At 42.9% G+C, this 20,913-nt stretch overlaps 1 protein-coding gene across 1 annotated transcript; it reads right to left on the bottom strand.

The window, feature by feature from the left end:
- Positions 1-9,811: 9,811 nt before the first annotated feature.
- LOC133143150 (uncharacterized) lies at positions 9,812-14,724 on the bottom strand. The gene has a single exon (XM_061264941.1). The coding sequence runs from the start codon at positions 14,722-14,724 to the stop codon at positions 11,893-11,895; it is 2,832 nt and encodes a 943-aa protein (XP_061120925.1). The 3' UTR covers positions 9,812-11,892.
- Positions 14,725-20,913: the final 6,189 nt, after the last annotated feature.

The following is a 20,913-nucleotide window of genomic DNA, read 5'->3' as shown; positions in this document are numbered from 1 at the left end:
GGTCGAAAAATGTAGAAATTAGAGTAGAAAAACGAAATTTTAGAGAATTTTGGTTGAATTTCAAAATAAAAGATGTGAAGTTTTTGGTAAGTGGGAAGTTGTGGAATAGGTAGAAAAATGATGAACGGTTGAAAGTTGGAATGGGTTGAATCGGTTGAAAAATGTAGAAATGAGAAGGGAAAAGGAAATTGGGTGTGTATTTCAAAATAAAAGATGTGAAGTTTTTGGTAAGTGGGAAGTTGTGGAATAGGTAGAAAAATGATGAACAGTTGAAAGTTGGAATGGGTTGAATCGGTTGAAAAATGTAGAAATGAGAAGGGAAAAGGAATTGGGTGTGAATTTCAAAATAAAAGATGTGAAGCTTTTGGTAAGTGGGAAGTTGTGGAATCGGTAGAAAAATAATGAACAGTTGAAAGTTGGAATGGGTTGAATCGGTTGAAAAATGTAGAAATTAGAGTAGAAAAACGAAATTTTAGAGAATTTTGGTTGAATTTCAAAATAAAAGATGTGAAGTTTTTGGTAAGTGGGAAGTTGTGGAATAGGTAGGCAAAAGATGAACAGTTGAAAGTTGGAATGGGTTGAATCGGTTGAAAAATGTAGAAGTTAGAGGTGAAAAACAAAATTTTGTGAAATGTCGAATGTGCCATGAAGAATGGATGGGGAAAAATTTGTCGGAATTTTGGGAATTTTGCGGAATCGGAAAATTTTCGGAACGAGAAAAATGGAAGCGCTCATCGCGTGAATATTTGGAATACGTGGAAAGTGGAATGGAGTGAATCGGATGAATTATGTGGAAGATGAAACTGGACAAAAAAGTGTGGAGAATAAAAGAGAATAATAATAACTAGAATTTTGCAATTTCTGGAGAAATTGCGTGTGAAGGCGAAATGTATGAATAACTTTTTCGGGGAATGCTGCCGAACGATGTTGAAACGTGTTGAATTACTTGAGAAATGTAGAATATTTGGAGAATTTGTGGTGAATTTCAAAATTGAAAGTTTGGAATATTTGGTAAGTGGGAAGTTGTGGAATAGGTAGGCAAAAGATGAACAGTTGAAAGTTGGAATGGGTTGAATCGGTTGAAAAATGTAGAAGTTAGAGTAGAAAAACGAAATTTTGGAGAATTTGGTTGAATTTTAAATTTGGAATTGTTGGTAAGTGGGAAGTTGTGGAATAGGTAGGCAAAAGATGAACAGTTGAAAGTTGGAACGGGTTGAATCAGTTAAAAAATGTAGAAGTTAGAGCAAATGTTGAATCCCCATAGAGAATGAATGGGAAAATAAAAAAAAGCAATTGCGCCAAAATCTTTCTAAATTTGGAACAAAACCCAAAGAAACGGCCTCAGGAGGTTCACTTTTGGGGTAAAAATGTTGAAACGGGTTAAATCGGATAAAAAACGAAGACGTTAGCGCAAATGTAGCTATTTGGGGCACTTAGTGTTGAAATAAGGTCACTTCCGGCTTGATTCGGGTCATTTCCGGTCTAATTTGGGTCACTTCCGGTTTATTTGGGTCACTTCCGGTTTAAAACAGGTCACTTCCGGTTTAGCTGAGGTCACTTCCGGTTTATTTGGGGTCATTTCCGGTCTAAAAAGGTCACTTCCGGTTTATTTTTGGTCACTTCCGGTTTGATTTGGGGTCACTTCCGGTTTACCAGAGATCACTTCCGGTCTATTTGGGGTCACTTCCGGTCTATTTGGGGTCACTTCCGGTCTATTTGGGGTCACTTCCGGTTTATTTGGGTCACTTCCGGTTTAATTTGGGTCACTTCCGGTTCGTCTGAGGTCACTTCCGGTTTATTAGGGGTCATTTCCGGTCTAAAAAGGTCACTTCCGGTACATTTGGGGTCACTTCCGGTTTACCTGAGGTCACTTCCGGTCTATTTGGGGTCACTTTCGGTTTGATTTGGGGCACTTCCGGTTCATTTTGGGTTCATTGGGGGCACTTGAGGGTCAATCCAAGATGGCCACCACACTGGAATTGGGGGTCAAGGGTTGAATGTGTAAGCGTAGTGGAAGTGGGGGTGAATGGGAGTGAATGTGGGAAGCATATGGTGAATGCATTTGGAATGGGTTGAATCGGTCGAAAAATGTAGAAATTAGAGTAGAAAAACGAAATTTTAGAGAATTTTGGTTGAATTTCAAATTTGAGAATTTGGAATTTTTGGTAAGTGGGAAGTTGTGGAATAGGTAGGCAAAAGATGAACAGTTGAAAGTTGGAATGGGTTGAATCGGTTGAAAAATGTAGAAATTAGAGTGGAATAACGGAATTTGAGAGAATTTTGGTTGAATTTCAAATTTGAAAATTTGGAATTTTTGGTAAATGGGAAGTTGTGGAATAGGTAGGCAAAAGATGAACAGTTGAAAGTTGGAATGGGTTGAATCGGTTGAAAAATGTAGAAGTTAGAGGTGAAAAACGAAATTTTGTGAAATGTCGAATGTGTCATTAAGAATGGATGGGGAAAAATTTGTCGGAATTTTGGGAATTTTGCGGAATCGGAAAATTTTCGGAACGAGAAAAATGGAAGCGCTCATCGCGTGAATATTTGGAATACGTGGAAAGTGGAATGGAGTGAATCGGATGAATTATGTGGAAGATGAAAGTGGACAAAAAAGTGTGGAGAATAAAAGAGAATAATAATAATAATAATAATAGAGAATGGTGTAGAATAACATATGTGTGAAGGCCTTCGCCTTCACACAATAATAATAATAGAGAATGGTGTAGAATAACATATGTGTGAAGGCCTTCGCCTTCACACAATAACTAGAATTGCAATTTCGGAAGAAATTGCGTGTGAAGGCGAAGGCAGATGTTAAGTTACAAACGTTAAGCGTTAAAAATGATGAGCGGGAAGAATACAAAGGGAAAATAGATAATTGTGAAATAAATGGGAAGATGTTACAAATACATGTTACAAAAAGGTACAAATGATAAGCGTTAAAAATGAAACGTTACAAATGTTACAAAAAAGGTACAAATGATAAGCGTTGAAAATGATAAGGGGGAAGAATAAAGAGTAAAATAATTTATGACTCCCAATGTGGGAATCGAACCCACTACAGGAAACTGGCTCGGGTTGACATTTCCATTGTGTTTCCGACTGAGCTAATGAGGATCCTTCCTTCTTGCTGGTTGAATTTGGTTAATGTAATGAATGTGTTTGTTGAATGCGAATGCGTAATCAAAGTGGTGGAAATTGCTTAATGTAATGAATGTTGGATGCGAATGACAAAAGTTACAAATGATAACCGTTGAAAATGATAACCGGGAAGGATAAAGAGTAAAATAAATAATGACGCCCAATGTGGGAATCGAACTGACGCGGGTTTTGATACCACTCGGGAATGATGCTCATGTACTGGAATCACTTGTGTTTCCCACGAGCTAATTGAGTCCCTTACTATGTCGTGGTTGCAATTGGTTAATGTAATGAATGTGTTTGTTGAATGCGAATACGTAATCAAAGTGGTGGAAATTGCTTAATGTAATGAATGTTGAATGCGAATGTTAGTTACAAATGATAAGCGTTGAAAATGATAAGCGGGAAGAATAAAGAGTAAAATAATTAATGACGCCCAATGTGGGAATCGAACCCACTACAGGAAACTGGCTCGGGTTGACATTGCCATTAAGAATGAATGGGGAAATAAAAGGCACAAATTTGCTAATTACTTAAAAACGGTAAATGTTATGAACGCGAAAAATACTGGCAAGCGTGCCATGAATTTTTGGAACGTGTGAAAGGTTGAACGAGGTGAATCGGTTGAAGCATGTGGGAGTAGTTAGATGTCAAAAAAGTGGGAGGAATAAGTTGTTTAATAATAAAGTACAATATCAATGTGTGAAGGCCTTCGCCTTCACACAATAATAATAGAGAATGGTGTAGAATAACATATGTGTGAAGGCCTTCGCCTTCACACAATAATAATAATAAAGTAAATGGAGTAGAATAACATATGTGTGAAGGCCTTCGCCTTCACACAATAATAAAGTAAATGGAGTAGAATAACATATGTGTGAAGGCCTCCGCCTTCACACAATAAAGTAAATGGAGTAGAATAACATATGTGTGAAGGCCTTCGCCTTCACACAATAACTAGAATTTTGCAATTTCTGGAGAAATTGCGTGTGAAGGCGAAATGTATGAATAACTTCTTCGGGGAATGCTGCCGAACGATGTTGAAACGTGTTGAATTACTTGAGAAAATTTGGAGAATTTGTGGTGAATTTCAAAATTGAAAGTTTGGAATATTTGGTAAGTGGGAAGTTGTGGAATAGGTATGCAAAAGATGAACAGTTGAAAATTGGAATGGGTTGAATCGGTTGAAAAATGTAGAAATTAGAATAGAAAAATGAAATTTTGGAGAATTTGGTTGAATTTCAAGTTTGGAATTTTGGTAAGTGGGAAGTTGTGGAATAGGTAGGCAAAAGATGAACAGTTGAAAGTTGGACTAGGTAGAATCGGTTGAAAATGGTAGAAATTAGAGTAGAAAAACCAAATTTTAGAGAATTTCGAATTATTGGTAAGTGAGAAGTTGTGGAATAGTTAGGCATAAAATGCATGAGCTAAATGTTGAAACGGGTTGAATTGGTGGCAAAATGAATAAGTTAGAAAGGAAAAACGCTGTTAAATGACACTGAATGATGTATACATGAAGTGGGATTTAGCTGAACCTGTTGATGTTGGGACAATACAAATAGGTTAAAAAAATTTGGAAACTGCAGGTGAATATGTACATTTTAGAAAAAGCAGTAAGCAAGAAAACCAATAAGCGAGTAAAAACAGTACATACGCAAGAAGTATTAGTCAACAAGAAACAGTCAGCAAGGTAACTACTAAGAATCAAATCTGAATCTGTTCTTATTAGGCATAATAACATCGGCATGACAACATAACGTCCACCAGGTGTCAGTGCTGAGCGACAGTTATTAAGCATGAGATGAACAGTTTAAAGTTGGAACATGTCGAAAAAGACATTCCTGTCCACAAATCCCATTGGAAAATAAGGATGCTGAGGCCAAAGATACTGCTGCTTTGACGTTGGGGATGTCTGGATAATCTGCAGTAAAATCAAAAACACCAAAAATAAATCCTCTATCCACATTAAAAGTAAAATAACATAGTTTATTTAAAAGTTGACAGAATTACATTGCATGTCTAATGAAAAAATATGCACATCTCTTGAAACTTGTTACAAATGTAAGGCTGTGTGTGCAATTGTTACAGACAGAAATGATTAAGACAGCTCATCCGCTATGCAACATATTTAGTTTCAGCGCCCTCTACTGGCAAAAATACATATTGCACTTGGGCGCATGCGTTTCTTCCTCTAAATAGAAAACAAACCTTCCATCCATCCATCCATCCCATCCATCTTCTTCCGCTTATCCGGGGTCGGGTCGCGGGGGCAGCAGCTTCAGGAGGGACTCCCAGACTTCCCTCTCCCCAGCCACTTCATCTAGCTCATCCCGGGGGATCCCAAGGCGTTCCCAGGCCAGCTGAGAGACATAGTCTCTCCAGCGCGTCCTGGGTCGTCCCCGGGGTCTCCTACCGGTGGGACATGCCCGGAACACCTCCCCAGGGAGGCGTCCAGGAGGCATCCTGATGATATCCCTGCCTTTGGCCGCCGCCCAGCTCGCACTGCACCCGACCCCTTTGGCCCCTCCCACAGGTGGTGAGCCCATGGGAAGGGGGACCCACATTTCCTTTTCGGGCTTTGCCCGGCCGGGCCCCATGGGCGCAGGCCCGGCCACCAGACGCTCGCCTTCGAGCCCCGCCTCCAGGCCTGGCTCCAGAGGGGGGCCCCGGTGACCCGCGTCCGGGCGAGGGAAATCTGTTTCCATATCTCTTCTTCATCATAAGGGGCTTTTTGAGCCGTGCTTTGTCTGGCCCCTCACCTAGGACCCGTTTGCCATGGGTGACCCTACCAGGAGCATGAAGCCCCAGACAACATGGCTCCTAGGATCATAGGGGCACGCAAACCCCTCCACCACGATAAGGTGACGACTCATGGAGGGGAACAAACCTTCCTATAAACCAAAAGTTCTGGGGAGGCAAGTGCCACATAATGTTGATCTTTTATTTATCAATGTATGCAAACGAATGGTTTTTATGTATTATCTATCCATTTACCTGGTCGTTTATTACACCCAAAAGCAAATATAGCTTTTTCTATACGATAGACATCCATTGTACATTCTCATATTAACCTTGAGAGGGTTTAAAAAAATATTTACGTACCATCTTTGTCGTTGCCTGATGGATCTGTCCAGGTTCCCCCTTGCTTAGTTGTGCGTTTTTTCGTTCGTGTCCACCGTGTTGCTTAAGGTGAGTCAGTTCCACATGGACTATGGAAAATGTGAGTCGGCAGACAGTGCATATTTTCCTCACACTTTTTGACAAATCTATTTTCTGCTTCACTGTCCACTCGGCAAGTTTGAAACTTGTGTGCTTCTTTTTAGTAATACTTACCCCCTTGCGGTCGCAGTAACTGCCTGGAACACGTCCATGCTGCTGAGTTAACTTCTGCAATCTACTTTGTGGTGCCACCGCACATGAGATGATCGCATTCCGTATTGTTTTCTATGTTCTTTGGACAGCGGGCCAAAGAACGCTACCGTAAATTCTATCTATCAATCTAGAATGGGAATACATGCAACATCTGAGCAACATTTTCAAAATAAACCATAGTATTCCAGAATACTAAAATAAAGACAGCAGAAGTTACAAATATCCCAAAGTAAGACATGGGTAAAATACCATTACTATAGATTAAAATAGATTAAAATCATATACTATACAATACATTAATACCATTAACTACACATTGAAACAATATATTTGCGACTGTATTTGCTATAAACAAAATAATAAACTGGGTCACCTGACGTTGCCTCTCTCTCTCTCTCTCTCTCACGTGTAACGTCAGAGTTCCAACTTGGTGTCGTGGAGCCACGCCAGCATCTCTGGTCGCAGGTCGAAGAGGCCGGCCTCTGAGGGTAGTCTCTATAGGGGGCAAATGTTGATGAAGTGGTGAAATATATTATCATAATTTAATAAAAATGAATAAAATAAACAATGATTATTTTGTGCATTTAACTTTAAACTTTAATAGTAGAACATTTTAAACAGAACAAACAATTTACGCGATTTACACCCCTAGTAAGTAGGTATGTAGCTTGGTTAGATATAGATATATAAACAGACAGACAGACAGACAGACAGACAGACAGACAGACAGACAGACAGACAGACAGCTGTATCTGAGACAATATCCTACAAAGTTGGTGATCCAGATTTTGAGAAAACTCCTAAAGCATGAATCTGACTTCAACCTTAATGATGGTGAGCCACTGATAGCAGTGCATCCCAAGTAAATAACAGTATTGATTCAATTGAGAACACCTTTGTTTATACACTTAAAAAACTGCTTGCTTTAGGTACCTTTATTACAGTATTTTCTGTGGAGTGGAGCTCTACGCCACTAGAAGATGATGTTGTCATGTGTGTCATGGACAGCCGCTGTCCAAGTTTGACATGGAAAAAGTTGGTTTCGCGCCATGTGAGGACCTTAATTTCTCTTTGATCCTGTAATGAAAATGACAAATTAGTATTAGTTGTTGAAATGTAGATCTAGGCTAAGGCAACATGATGCCCTAAGGGACCTTACTCAGGTGAAATGAGAGTGTGACAGATATCTTTACTGAGACTCTCTCTCTCTCTCTCTCTCTCTCTCTCTCTCTCTCTCTCTCTCTCTCTCGACACAATCAACAGATTAGCATTAGCAATACGCTATCGCAATACAACAACAAAAATCTGCTATAAAACTGCTCCTCAACCAATTGTTTCTTTGCAATTGTATTTGCAATACCGTAATTATTCTAATAATTATCGCCCATATTCTAATAACCGCCCTGTGTGTGTTAGCGATAGCATAAATAAAACACTGATACCTCTAATTATCGCCCATGCTGCTAAAAAATTCCCCCCAAAACTTACGTTTTCCTCCGCGACCACATGCCGACGTCTTTGCGCAAGTTTAAATATGACTGATTTGACAGCGCGTTGAACGTCCCTTTTAATTTGTTTTTCTCCATAAACTATGATACAATTACACTCGTCACTCCGCAACAATATCCTCACACAATTACGTTCTCGGTGCATGGGCTCGAACAAGACGATCGCGTTAATATGACGTGTACAACACGTGATGTGCGACGGTAGCGTGTCGCATCGATGGCGGCGTCAATTGACGCACCCCGCTGTTAGAGGTAGCTCAAAACAGCCGCTGTCCTCGTGTTAAGAACACCAGTGAGATACTACATAAGGAAAATATACATATTATCGCCCTTTTCAGTGCCCCTTGGCAATCGGACAATAATGGGTGATAATTGGAATAAATACGGTAATTTAATAAAACTTAAATCCACGGAAGACTTTGCTTGTAATTATTTTATACAGCCACTAAGTGTCAGTGTCGAGCGACTGAATCAAGATAGTATTTGCAATAGAAATATAATAAAACTAGGTCACTTAAATACGCGGACGGAATATAGTGCCAATATAGTGCACATTTAGCAATGTTTAGTAAAAACCTAGTTACTTTTTTCCTGGTTTTGTTGTAGTTTATGTGGTTATCAAGCCAGACCATGAAAGGACAACTAAATATGTAAGTTGTATTTTGGTGTAGCAATTGTCAATAATAATTTATCATAATTTTAAAAAATAGTTGGAAAAATATGGGGAGAAAAAAAAGGAAAGCATCTATTGAATTGATACAACTAATACATTTATTATAATGACTCAACACACAATTTATACACGGACAACTAAATATAACTAAGTGGTGATATATATTTTCATAATTTAGAATAAATTAATTCATCCATCCATTTTCTGAACCGCTTAGTCCCCACGGGGGTCATGGGAGTGCTGGAGCCTATCCCAGTTGTCATCGGGCAGTAGGAGGGGGACACCCTGAACCGGTTGCCAGCCGATCGCAGGGCACACAGAGACAAACAACCATCCGCACTCACACCTAGGGACATTTTGGTGTCTTCAATCGGCCTACCAAGCAGGTTTTTGGGATGTAGGAGGAAACCGGAGTAGCTGGAGAAAACCCACGCGGGCCCGGGGAGAACATGTAAAGTCCACACAGGGAGGGCCGGAGGTGAAATCGAACCCACACCCTCCTGACTATGAGGCGGACGTGCTACCCAGTGCGCCACCAAGCCGACCTGAATTAATTCAATTTAATAAAAAAAATAAACAATGACTATTGTGTGCATTTAACTTTAAACTTTAATAATACAACATTTTAAACAGAACAACAAACAACAAGAAATACAAACAATAGAACAAAAAAAACAACCAAAATTACCACAAAAACCCCTCTGGGGTAAGATTAGGGCCTTCGGGGAATCTTTCCTTCCACGTTATCAGTGGAACCTTTTTGGTGGCATTGGTAGCGTCGACGAGCTCCACGTGTTCCCCTTTTATTTTGTAGGCTATCACGCGAAACACCTCTTCTGCCAGTTCCTGCGTAAAGAAAATTCATGACAATTTATTGTGTTTAAAACACCACGAGAATAGATGGATGGATGGATGGATGGATGGGCGGATGGATGGGCAGATAGATAGATAGATAGATAGATAGATAGTGTTAGGATACGGATTTTAGCTATTGATCTGACTCCAAATTGTGATCAACACTTAACACATAAATTGCAATGTCCTAATCCACACACTGGCGCACCTAACAATTTTGCGAGTTCGTTCTGTCAAAGAGAAGACCAGTAGATCAATTAGACCAAATTTACCAATTATTTATTCCTGACAAAGCGCACTAATACAGGCCTGGGTCCCGGGTCCCTCACACTAAAACTCGTGCGTTTTTGTGACCACCAAAAGACGACACATTCTTCCGGGTTGCCCAGTTTTAAAGAAACACAATATGAATATTAAAGCATGCAAAATATTGTGAGATGATTGGTGGATGGCCATCTCCTCCCCGTCCAGGTGTCGCTGAGGTCAGACGGTTTGGTTTTCCCCTCGAAGTCTGGTTTCATATAGTTGCTCGTTGTTCTCGTAGCTCACCGACCTTGAGATTATCTCGTCCGGTACTCCCTGTCTAGAACTATACACAACACTTCCGAGAAAACAAGTTCATACAGTTTGCCTGCACATTCCTCGGCCCCACCAATCCACACGAGCACTCCAATACTAGATATTAATATGATTATAAGTTTAACACAACCTTAAAATATGTTTGCAAACTCCCAAAAGCACATTTCCCTTTATTCCCTCTCATGACCTCATTTATGAGGTCATCACCCGTTACCCTAGCAAACAGCCACCAGCGTGGTGTCGATCCTTCCTTCCCCCTGCGGCTCATGTTGAGTCAACAGGACATATTGCCCCATCGGTGGCAACGGGCCAACGGTTTTCTCGATCAACCGGACAGTGAGTGATCTAATACATGGAATACAACAACAACCGCATAATATCATGATTGTAGTGAAAATAGCCACAGCAACAAGCACAGACATGATGAGCCCTTTCCAGTTTCCAAACGCTTTCATCCAATCATACCAAATATCGGTGTGTACACCTGAATGATCTTTCATCTTTTTGTTCAGTGTCCTTAGTCCTTCCAACGCCCTGGTCAGTCGGCCCCCTGGTGCCGTGTTGTTTGGGATAAAAGTACAACATGCGTCACCAAACATTCCACATACACCATGTTCCTTAGCCAATAGCATGTCCAACGCAATTCTATTTTGGAACGCCATTAACGACGTTGCAGCCAATTGTTCATGAACTGCGGCGAATGATTCAGCTGTATAATTACCCAGTCGTTGGACATTGTAATGAACGTAATTAATGCGGTCTACATTTTTATTGGGGGTGATCCATAGGAAGATACTTTCGAATCCCGAAGCCACTTGATTAGCGAGTTTATACTCATCTGGTACACCCCGGGGCACTCCTATAGCGTCAATATATGTTGGATCGTCGTCGTTCAACCACGGGGGCAAAACGTCTCTTTTGGCTCGCTTCAGGAGCTCCGCCAGTGGGAACTCCAGGTCCCAATTGAGATTCTGTATTTCAATGGGGACAACCACCACAGGCATTATCAAAGACACGAGGGCACAGATACCTGATGCGTTCTTCGGCAAGCGATCATATAATTTGTCATCACCACACCACAACCAGATGTCTGCACGAGAGAGAGGAGAGGTTACATTCAGTGACAAATTGACTTTGCACCATGTGGGATCTATTGTCCCAATACTTATGCCGGTTCCGTTTAACTTTAAACATGTCATATTTTGTTGAGTCACATGGTTGTCAAAAATGGGCTTTCTTTTTTCCCATGACACGAAGCAACAACAAACTGTCCATCTTCTTTACATTGGTAAATACATGTCCCTTCTCTATCGGGTGGGGCTAAATCCAATACTCTCTTTACTTGTTGAATTTGGTTCCTCCACACCCTTCTCTGGTACTTTTCCAATTTGTCATGTAAGGTTTGGTTGGTCTCTGTCCAATTAGACAACGTGACATACGTTTGCCAATTTTTGCTGTCACATCTCTGTCTCAAACCTTCCTGTTCCTCTCGTGAGAGCTCTTCTGTTGTGTTCACCTCAGCTTCATAGACTACTTTTCCTCTGCATCGGTATTGTTTGTTGGTGGGTGAATTTTGAATTTGGGACGTTTTCTGCTGGATGGTCTCATCAATTGTCATCAATGCCCACACAAAAAGACAACTCACACATAGCACTCCTACTAAAAATAATTCTGAAAATTCCCAAAAACCTTTCCTTTTCCGTATTGTTCCTTCTGTTCCCCCCCTTTTGGCCGGGTCCGGGACACGGCCAAACAGGAATACCTTCATCCTGACGGAACAAACTCTGGGGCCGGACGGAGTTGTGAGTAGTGATACCACCGGCGTCCTTTGAAGTCGAGCTGGGCCGCGTGAGACGTCCTGGCCAAGACACGAAAGGGGCCCTTCCACCGGGGGTCCGTCCACTTTCTAGAGATGACTCGGACGTACACGTACGGCGTGAGCTGTTTCTCCGCTGACACGCCTTCCTCCGCCGCAGCCGCAGCGGATTTCTCTCCAATCTGTGCAGAAACACTGGACACCAAAGCAGACAAATAGGACCAGTATGCTGCATGAGACAAATTTGGTACCGTAACATCCTCTGGTGGGACGAGCGTCGTTGCTGGTCCCGGCATTAGACGACCCGTCATCAATTCAAATGGTGCGAATCCAGTGCGCCTGTTAACGGATTGCCGCACAGACAACAAGGCAAGCGGGAGCGGTTGGAGCCAATTCATTGTCGTTTGAGCCATAATTTTGGCTAATTTCTCCTTCAGTGTTCGATTCATACGTTCAACTCCGCCCTGACTCTGAGGATGGTAGACACAGCCGAATCGATGCTTCAACCCCAAAATTGATTCTACCTTGGCCAAGGCTTTGTTGTTAAAGTGTGTACCATTGTCAGAGCGGATCAGGGCCGGGAAACCATGCGTGGGGATGTAATGGGTGATCAAAGCCTTGATCACAGCAGTAGAATCTTCTTTCGAGCACGGATATGCCTCAGGCCAGCCTGAGTAAGCGTCAACCATCACAAGCAAAAAGCGTTTCCCATTCACTCTTGTACTCATGTCGGTAAAATCAATGATCACCTCTGCCCCCGGCCACGGGGCCGGCTGAAACAGGCCGGGCTTTGGTTTCAACGTGGGGCGTGCATTGAACGTCTGGCAAGACTCACAATCTGCAACGAATTTCCAGACCACATCCGAGAGTTTGGGATGCCACCAACTTCGAAGATGGATCATCATGGCATGGGGACCCACATGGGAAGGTGTGTGAGCCTGTGTCAGGATCTCCGACATCAGCCTTCCCTCCGGAAGAGCTGGCTGTCCTTTGGGTCCTACCCACAAGCCATCTGATCGTTTGACAGCCTTTGCTGCCAGCCAAACCGATTTTTGTTCCGGGGAGGTGGCACCCTGGGCGGCACACAGATCGGCATGCGAGAGTGACAGAGGCAAACAGGAGTCGGGGTGCTCCCCGTCCACAATTAGTGGACCGCGGGACACCATCATGTCCTCTGCCCCGCCGTACCCGGCCGTCTGCTTGGCCAATTCATCAGCCGCTCGATTCCCCCTAGCCACTAAAGTGTCAGCTTTGGAGTGACCAGGCACTTTGACAATGGCCACCTCGCTCGGGTACTTCAACGCCTCAAACAACTGCAACATCAAATCCTTGTGCGCAATCTCCGAGCCTCTGGCCGTCGTGAACCCATTCTGTAGCCACCCTACCAGATCGATCAAAGCCGCCGACACCGCATAAGCGGAGTCAGAATAGATGGTCACGGCCTCCCCCTTGCATTGTCGCAAAGCTAACACCAGAGCAAAGACTTCCGCCGCCTGGGCTGATGGGTGGGTGTTGAGCTTCATCACTTTAAGAGGCTGGAAGGAGCCACCCCTCCACTCGACCGCCGCCGCGGCCGCATGGAGGGAGCCCATCCTGTCTCTCCAACAGCAGCCATCTGTAAACGCCACCCGACCGTGCCCGAGCGGAGTGGAATAGAGGTCAGGTCGGACTTTCGTCACCGTCTGGACCTTTGATGCACACTCATGGGGTCCCACCAACAATTGATCGGCCATGTTCACACCGGAATGGACATAGTTGACATTTGGGGCAGTCAATATTTTCAACAATCGTGTTTGTCGCAGCGGAGTCAACGTGAATGCCGCCGATGCGACAAACGAGGAGACCGCATGATCAGTTAACACCCTGCCATGTGTGCGAGATACCAACATCATCTCCAGCAGCCCTGAGTCTACCATGGGTTGTTTAATTTGGTAAGCTTTCTGAGACTCTGACCAGTACAAATTAGGGATGTGTGTCTTCCGCCAGTCGGTTTGCAGCAACAAATGTTTGACCATTGAGCCCAATTCTCTGGCTTCATGACCTGGGGCAAGAGCTAGTGAAATGTGTGGTACCCCTTTTTCTGTCATTTTGAACCACTGCATTTGTTCTGGTGTTAATTCAGTAGCTGCTGCAACTCCCTCTTTACCAATCAAAATGCATGATGAAGTTAAATCCCACATGTGCCCTTCAATTTCTTCAAACAAATCCCGATAAACATCATCACTTTTTCGGTCATAATATAGCGTGCAATGCAAAGGATCAACAGGTGGGTGGTATGGCGCCAGTGAGCAGATCCAGGGCTTCCACAGTAGGTAGGTCGAGAACACACCGCCACCAGCAGGGGTCTCTGGCTCCAGCCTGGCCCAGTAGATGGTTGCAGTTTCTGCTTCTGCCGGTAGGGGCGCCATCAGCCACTGACCATGTTGTTGTAGCTGCTGTGAGCACTGGATGCTGATGCCATCTGGAAATTGAATAATCACTCCCTCTGGCCCACACAGAATTCTGGCTTGAACGGCTGACAGCAAGTCCCTTCCCATCAAATTGATCGGAGTGTCTGTGGAATGGATGTATTTGTGCCACAGTCTACACCCTGTTCGGGTGATCACAGTTTCAAGTGGTTTGGTGAAAGGCAGAGTACGTGGTTGTCCCGAGAAGCCGACTAAAGTCGTTGTTTTCTTTGACAGTGAGGATACAGGAAGGGCAGTGTTTATTGATGAATAAGTTGCTCCCGTGTCCACCAGCATCTTCACAGGTTTTCCTTCCACTGTCACATGAAGCATTGGCTCCGCCGGGCCACTGCTTTCCTGGCTCCCCGGGCAGCCCTATTCAAATTGTCCACACCAGAGATCATCATGTTGGTAGTACTGACCTCCGTGCGTTTGTGGCTGTTGCCAGGGCCGTCCACCGGGTGGAGCTGTTCCTGCCTGTTGCATCGGCGCTCCGGGTTGGTATGGCGGGCCTTCGGCTGGGTGGGTGGCTCCGCGTGGTCGATACTGTGGACATCCTCTTGCCCAGTGATCGGTTTCGCCGCAGATGAAACATGCATTTGTTGAATGGGGCTTGTATGTTGCCCTCCCCGGGTAAGCAGGTGCACTCCCTCCCCGGCCTCTGTATCCGCCCCGGAACTGGCCCCTTCCGCGCCCCACCACCTGAGGAGCCTGTGACATTTGCATTTCCTTTTTTTGTGATTTAGACTGTTTAGCTTCACCATGCATTTTTGCCAACTGTAATTTCAACAACTGTTTAGATAATGCATCTGTCTCGTTTTCAACTTTAGCTTGTGACTCAGTGAACATTCTGCAGTGATGCAAAAGATGACGTTTAAATCGTTCTTCGGCACAAACCAGAATGTCAGGATCTGACATTAGCTGCTTCTTCACATCTGGCGGAAGTCCATCCAGCAGCGCCGTTCGGAAGAGCACCTCTGCCTCGTGCGTGAGAGCTGGATGTCGACCTGTGGTTTCAATCCAACTTTCCACACATGTTACATAATGTTGTGCAGGTGACATTTTCACATCATAAGGAAACATAGTGGGGGCCAGATCGGTGGGTTGTGGGAAAGTCAATTTAATGTTTTCAAACAGGGGCGCTGCTACTTGTGGCAAGGGCACCTCCCTCCCCAGCCTCGCTGTGCCTGCTGCTTCCTCAATTGCCTGCAATTGCACTAGAGAGCATGCTCCTGCCAACATCTGGCGCATGTCACCGAGTGTACAGCTCTGCCCACTCATCAGAGCTAAAAATTTGTTCAGCCACACCTTGCCTCCTCTGTGAAGTGGGGGCATCTTTTCCATCATCGCGGTCACATCACGGAGCACCATGGGCTCGTAGTGCTGACCGCCCGATGTGGTCACCAGCGGACACATCAATTCATTTTTCTGCACCTCGGCCTGTGTCATCTGTCCCTGACCACTCCGCAAATTATATTTTCTCCGTGTCTCTCTCTCTCCCTGGCTGCACTTCTTTCTACTGTCCTGATTCGCGCACTCCAACATTTTTCTCTGTTGCATCACAACATCATCTTCTTCCTCCTCACACGCCCGCAACCACACATGTACACATAAACGCACACACAGCGAGCGCGCACACAACCGCACATACACACACGCATCCGCACGGCACGCACGCCAATACACAAAGTGCTCGCGCAGAGCTCAGACGAACGACGATAGACTGACACAAACTTTTACAGAGATTACGCACATACACAGAACACACAGACAAAGGGATTCGAATCCATCTCTCATGTAGCTCACAATTTGCACTTCCAGCATACATTCCTCTCAATCTCACTCCATTCATTCCTCTCATCACACACACACTCCCCCCAATTTGGTTGCACATTTTGGATATTTTAGCGGTCTGGTCTCTCACAGGAGGAACTGTTACCACCGGATATTTTTTGAGGAGGCCTCACTTCCCCTCGGGGATCTCTTTATTAACCCCAGCTATCTGAATACGATCGTCACCGTACCCTTGTCCGCCACGACGAAGCACTAGGTCCCTGACCTATCCGTAGTACGCGTAAGTCCCTGACTTTACCGTACACGTTACACACGTAAGTTCCAAACTTATTCACCGTATGTATATTCACTTCATGCACACCTTATTTGATCTGAACGACAGTCTCCTCTTAAATTTCCTCTTTCAATTTGCAGAATTTCGACATATAGTAACAGGTATTCTGCTTACCTTATCATTGATGAGCTCAGGGTTTAGGAGACGTCGTACCAGCTCAACGTTGTGCGCTTATTCCTTATTCAAACGGTACGCCGACCGGGAGACAGCTGTCCCAGACTAACTGTCCGATGACTTGGACACAGACCACGAGTTTGTCAATTACCCTTCTCTTGACATCACGTCGGGGTCACCAAGAAACTGTTAGGATACGGATTTTAGCTATTGATCTGACTCCAAATTGTGATCAACACTTAACACATAAATTGCAATGTCCTAATCCACACACTGGCGCACCTAACAATTTTGCGAGTTCGTTCTGTCAAAGAGAAGACCAGTAGATCAATTAGACCAAATTTACCAATTATTTATTCCTGACAAAGCGCACTAATACAGGCCTGGGTCCCGGGTCCCTCACACTAAAACTCGTGCGTTTTTGTGACCACCAAAAGACGACACATTCTTCCGGGTTGCCCAGTTTTAAAGAAACACAATATGAATATTAAAGCATGCAAAATATTGTGAGATGATTGGTGGATGGCCATCTCCTCCCCGTCCAGGTGTCGCTGAGGTCAGACGGTTTGGTTTTCCCCTCGAAGTCTGGTTTCATATAGTTGCTCGTTGTTCTCGTAGCTCACCGACCTTGAGATTATCTCGTCCGGTACTCCCTGTCTAGAACTATACACAACACTTCCGAGAAAACAAGTTCATACAGTTTGCCTGCACATTCCTCGGCCCCACCAATCCACACGAGCACTCCAATACTAGATATTAATATGATTATAAGTTTAACACAACCTTAAAATATGTTTGCAAACTCCCAAAAGCACATTTCCCTTTAATAGATAGATAGATAGATAGATAGATAGATAGATAGATAGATAGATAGATAGATAGATAGATAGATAGATAGATAGATAGATAGATAGATAGATAGATAGATGAAAAACCTAAAACAATTTGATTAATTTCATGACCATAATCACAACCACAATGATTTTATACAGTCAAGGAAGCAAGTGAAATTGTATGTCTTCATGATAGAGCTGTATCTGAGACAAAATTTTATAAGGTTGGTGATCCAGATTTTGAGAAAACTCCTAAAGCGTGAATCTGACTTCAACCTTAGTGATGATGAGCCACTGATAGCAGGGCATCCCAAGTAAAAAACAGTATTGATTCAATTTACACATGGGAAAAAACTGCTTGCTTTCGGTACCTTTATCTCAGTATTTTCCGTGGAGTGGAGCTCCAGGCCACCGGAACATGATGTTTTCAGGTGGGATAGAGACACCCGCTGTCCAACTGCGAGATTAAAAATGTTGGTCTCTCGCCACCTGACCACCTTTATTTGCATTTGATCCTATAATGAAAATATCAAATTAGTACTAGCTGTAGAAATGTAGATCTAGGCCACAATTACTAAGGCAATAAAGCTAGAGAAATACTCAAGAAACTGGTGTCAAATTTCTGTCCTACAAAACCAGTGTCTTGCAGGTTTAGACGTCTCCCTCCTCTAATATACATGATCGTCAGTAAACTCTCACGGGTGATATTAGAGTGAGCTATCAAAAGCTTGGAAGGGATCAGGCCTTGATGCCCTAAGGCACCTTACTCAGGTGAAATGTGAGTGTGTGTGTGATGTATCTATATTTAGATACGCACATGCACACATACGCACACACATGCATGCACACGCACGCACACACACACACACACAGATAGTGTGACAGAGAGAGAGAGAACAATCAGTTTACTTTTTTTAAATAAATGATGCCTAAGGGGACCATCGACCCACGCGACATCACCATCCTCATGGGGCGGATCTAAAAAACAAACACAGATTAAACATCACTACTTCATGAAAAAGAGGGAGCGGAAAGAGAGAGATTGATCTTACAGCAGAGACAATGCCGTCTGTCGTGAAAAGGACACCCTCCTCATGGCGGATGTCCTTCAACTCTCTGGCAATGCTTGGAGGATACAGCAGAGCTGTGCCCCTCACCTCCAAATCTGGTGTCACCTCGATCGCCCCAGCCACATAAATAGCAGTGTTGTGCCGGGAGAGGAGGACCCCTTTTTCTTTTCCCCGGCCAAAATTAATAAACCGGAACGTCCCTCCAACGGAGACATCGGTGGCTAAATTTTGAAATAGAATAAATTTGCACAAATGGTGCCCATCACAGAGGGCCACCACTGTATTACAGTAGGAGGCCCCAGCCGCCACCGTGCCATCCTCTTTCAGGGCCCATCGTGAGTATTTTGTCGTGGTTTTTAGGGCCACCACTTTGGCCGTGACCGCTGCTGGCAGTTGGTGGAGCGTCCACAGGTTTTCCATTCTGAAAAAAAAACAAGAAAATAATAACTGATCATCAGAGACATAATTACTACAGCACTTATATAGGGTTTAATTAGTCTACATGATGACAGAAATTGGTTATAAAATAGCAGCCCTACCCTTTTAGAAGGACTATGGTTAATGTCCCAAATGGCTATTGTTTAATGTTTTTTTTGTTGGTTTTATCTATCTATCTATCTATCTATCTATCTATCTATCTATCTATCTATCTATCTATCTATCTATCTATCTATCTATCTATCTATCTATCTATCTATCTATCTATCTATCTATCTATCTATTTATTTATTTATTTATTTATTTATTTATTTATTTATTTATTTATTTATTATTTCCAATGAACTACTTCCAGTTTTGTGTATTTTGGAAGATGTTAAGAGTTGACTCCTTTGATCCACAATTTCATCCACTACATAATTTGGGAAACTCATATGTTGGCACCTGTGCATTTGTTCCCACGGTAAGCAAAGATTGATTTTCTATTTGTTATAGTGAAATAAACATCTGCAGCCAGAAACGGTGCTGAGAGTTGACTGATCTAGCCGCGAACTCGCATGATTGACAGCGCCACGTTTTTTTTTTTCTGGCCGCGAACGAGTTCCCAGGCTTTTTTCCCAAATGCGGCATGGATCAAAAGGTGTCCATCCAGCCTTGTTAAGGCGGAATCACAATGTTATAACACGGATAAAACAATATTGCCCATTTATAATTGTACAAATACGTTTATACAATATGACTCGGATTATTTGCTCATTTCGTTTTAGAGATACGCACTTAGTCAAGACAAGATGTACATTCACCGTCTGTCTCAAAAACTAAACCATTTGAAGAAATATATTGTTCAAGAGATGCTTACTAATGGATCAATTTTTTTGAGGACATAGGTAAAATATATATTATAATATACATTTTTAAGGTCATAGGACTAATTTAATAGTTTTACACTTGCCGTCGTGCGCGAGGTTTATTTCGTTTTTTTTCTTGAATATCAGCTCTTCTTCAACCAAATCGGTACAATTGTTATTAAACATTAAGAAACGGACCTGAAGACCTCTTACTCAAATTCGCGTGTACAGGCCTTTTAAGAAACATTTTAAAAGGCCTGTCTGAACACGCGGAAAAGTGAGGATGTTACTTAATTTTCACCCAGTTTAAAGTAGTAAATACTAATTTACAGAGTAACACAATGGTCTACAGTACAACACTAGACTACAAAGTGTTTATAAATGTTTTGGGAAAATCAAATTTCGGACTGGGTTGAGCGAGCTACTTACCTCTTTCGACGTCTGGGAAAGTCTGATGCGAACTTGTGTGCGCCCCAATATCTTTGCGGGTAGTGGGAAATTTAAGTGCAGCTAGGCTAAACAGAAATGCAACATTTGGATATGCAACATTTGGATATGCAATCGATAAAAAGAGTGTCAGACACACATATCCCTGTAAATTCGTCTGAAATGTGACTAAACGATTGAGTGAACATGTTTCAGCACTTTAAGATTTTGTTCATGATATACTACGATCACAGTCCTTGTGAATTCAGATTTCTATGAACGTAGCACAACCCCGCCCCCATTCAACATTAATAAGATATTAATTACACACGGAAGAAAGAAAAATAATAACTGCTAAACACATCATGTGAATTGTGATTATACAATTGAGAGCTGTCAGTCATGGTCAAAACATATTTTCGACCATGATCGCGGTTCTAGAATAGAATAGAATACAATAGATCTTTATTTGTCATTGTCACCTGTACAACGAAATTTAAAAAGTGCCAACCGATCCGCGCATGAGATAAAAAAATAAATAGAATAATTAAAAAAAAAAGTGTTTAGGAGCAGATTGTTCTCTCCGCACCACTCCGATAGCCGGACCACTTCGTCCCTGTAGGCAGACTCAGCCCCCTTTGAGATGAGTCCCACCACGGTTGTGT

The sequence above is a fragment of the Syngnathus typhle genome, linkage group LG18 (genome assembly GCF_033458585.1).
Source record: "Syngnathus typhle isolate RoL2023-S1 ecotype Sweden linkage group LG18, RoL_Styp_1.0, whole genome shotgun sequence".
NCBI lineage: Eukaryota > Metazoa > Chordata > Actinopteri > Syngnathiformes > Syngnathidae > Syngnathus > Syngnathus typhle.
This window is presented reverse-complemented; position numbering and strand designations above follow the sequence as displayed.